The 1480-nt window shown below is 51.9% G+C and overlaps 1 protein-coding gene across 1 annotated transcript; it reads left to right on the forward strand.

Moving 5' to 3' along the window:
• On the forward strand, positions 1–1480 carry TRIM13 (tripartite motif containing 13). The gene has a single exon (XM_009907136.2). It carries the CDS (start codon positions 2–4, stop codon positions 1241–1243), a length of 1242 nt encoding a protein of 413 aa, XP_009905438.1. The 5' UTR covers position 1; the 3' UTR covers positions 1244–1480.

Genomic DNA, 1480 nt, shown 5'->3' on the forward strand with positions numbered 1-1480 from the left:
CATGGAGCTGCTGGAGGAGGATCTCACCTGTCCCATCTGCTGTAGCCTGTTTGATGATCCTCGTGTCCTGCCCTGCTCCCATAACTTCTGCAGGAAGTGTCTGGAAGGGATTCTGGAGGGCAACGTGCGGAACGTGCTCTGGAGGCCCTCCCCTTTCAAGTGTCCCACCTGCAGGAAGGAAACCCCCGTGGCTGGAGTCAACAGCTTGCAGGTCAACTACTCCCTGAAAGGTATCGTGGAGAAGTACAACAAGATCAAAGTGGCTCCCAAGATGCCGGTGTGCAGAGTGCACAGCGGGCAGCCGCTGAACATCTTCTGCCGGACGGACATGCAGCTGATCTGTGGGGTTTGTGCCACCCGTGGTGACCACACCAAGCACGGCTTCTGCTCCATCGAGGAGGCTTACTCCCAGGAGAAGCGGGCTTTTGAAACCCTCTTCCAGGGCTTCGAGACCTGGCGCTGCGGAGATGCCCTCTCGCGGCTGGACGCCCTGGAAGCCAGGAAGAGGAAAGCTCTGCAGATGCTGACCAAAGACTCTGACAAAGTGAAGGAGTTCTTTGAGAAGCTGCAGCACACCCTGGAGCAGAAACAGAACGAGATCCTCTCCGACTTTGAGACCATGAAGCTCGCGGTGATGCAGGCCTACGACCCTGAGATCAACAAACTCAACACGATCCTGCAGGAGCAACGGACGGCTTTCAACATCGCAGAGGCCTTCAAAGACGTCTCTGAACCCATTCTGTTTCTGCAGCAGATGCAGGAGTTCAGGGAAAAAATCAAAGTGCTCAAGGAAACTCCTTTACCTTGCTCCACCGTGGACGTCAGCCCCGTAATGAAGAGTTTTGATACCAGCCAGTGGAACGAAATCAAACTGGGTGACGTGGACAAGCTTGCCTTGCCTCAGGAAAACAGCCCCCTGAAGTTCAAGATGCCCTCCCTCTTCTCACGCAGATTCCTGGTGAACTCTCTCATTTGCTTGCTGCTTCTCGCTGTCACCAGGATGTCCTTGCTGGAGTCGGTGGTTGACAGTCTCCAGTGCTGGAAATCTCATGTCTTTACAGCTAGCATGTCCTACTGGGCAGACACGGTGGAGATAGCAGACCATGCAGTCTTCTACTGGGAGCAGATGACAGATGGAGCTTCGCTCCTGAGAGAGAAGTGTAAAAACTATACGCTGGTTGTACTGGATAATGTTGCACAGTTTGTGTGCAAGTATATTAATGTCAATGTAAGTGTAGACTAAGAGGAGAAAGTGTCAAATCCTCACAGGTAATAGTCAAAACAAGTTATTTTGGGGTTGGTTGTTGTTTGTGGTAAGTGGGAGGTGGTTTGGAAAGAATAAGAGGAGTTGTGGTTGAGCAGAGTGCTGTGCTGAGAAGGCTTCTGGAAGACCACCCTTCCATTGCTAAATACAGGGTGCACCATTCACCTTCTGGCATCACTTTCTGTCTGAGGATCTCACTGAAATAGGTAGATGATT

This window comes from Dryobates pubescens, chromosome 7 (genome assembly GCF_014839835.1).
Source record: "Dryobates pubescens isolate bDryPub1 chromosome 7, bDryPub1.pri, whole genome shotgun sequence".
Taxonomy (NCBI): Eukaryota; Metazoa; Chordata; class Aves; order Piciformes; family Picidae; genus Dryobates; species Dryobates pubescens.

Coding starts and splice junctions, on each gene's coding strand:
- TRIM13 (XM_009907136.2), top strand. CDS start 2: ATGGAGCTGCTGGAGGAGGATCTCACCTGTCCCATCTGCTGTAGCCTG.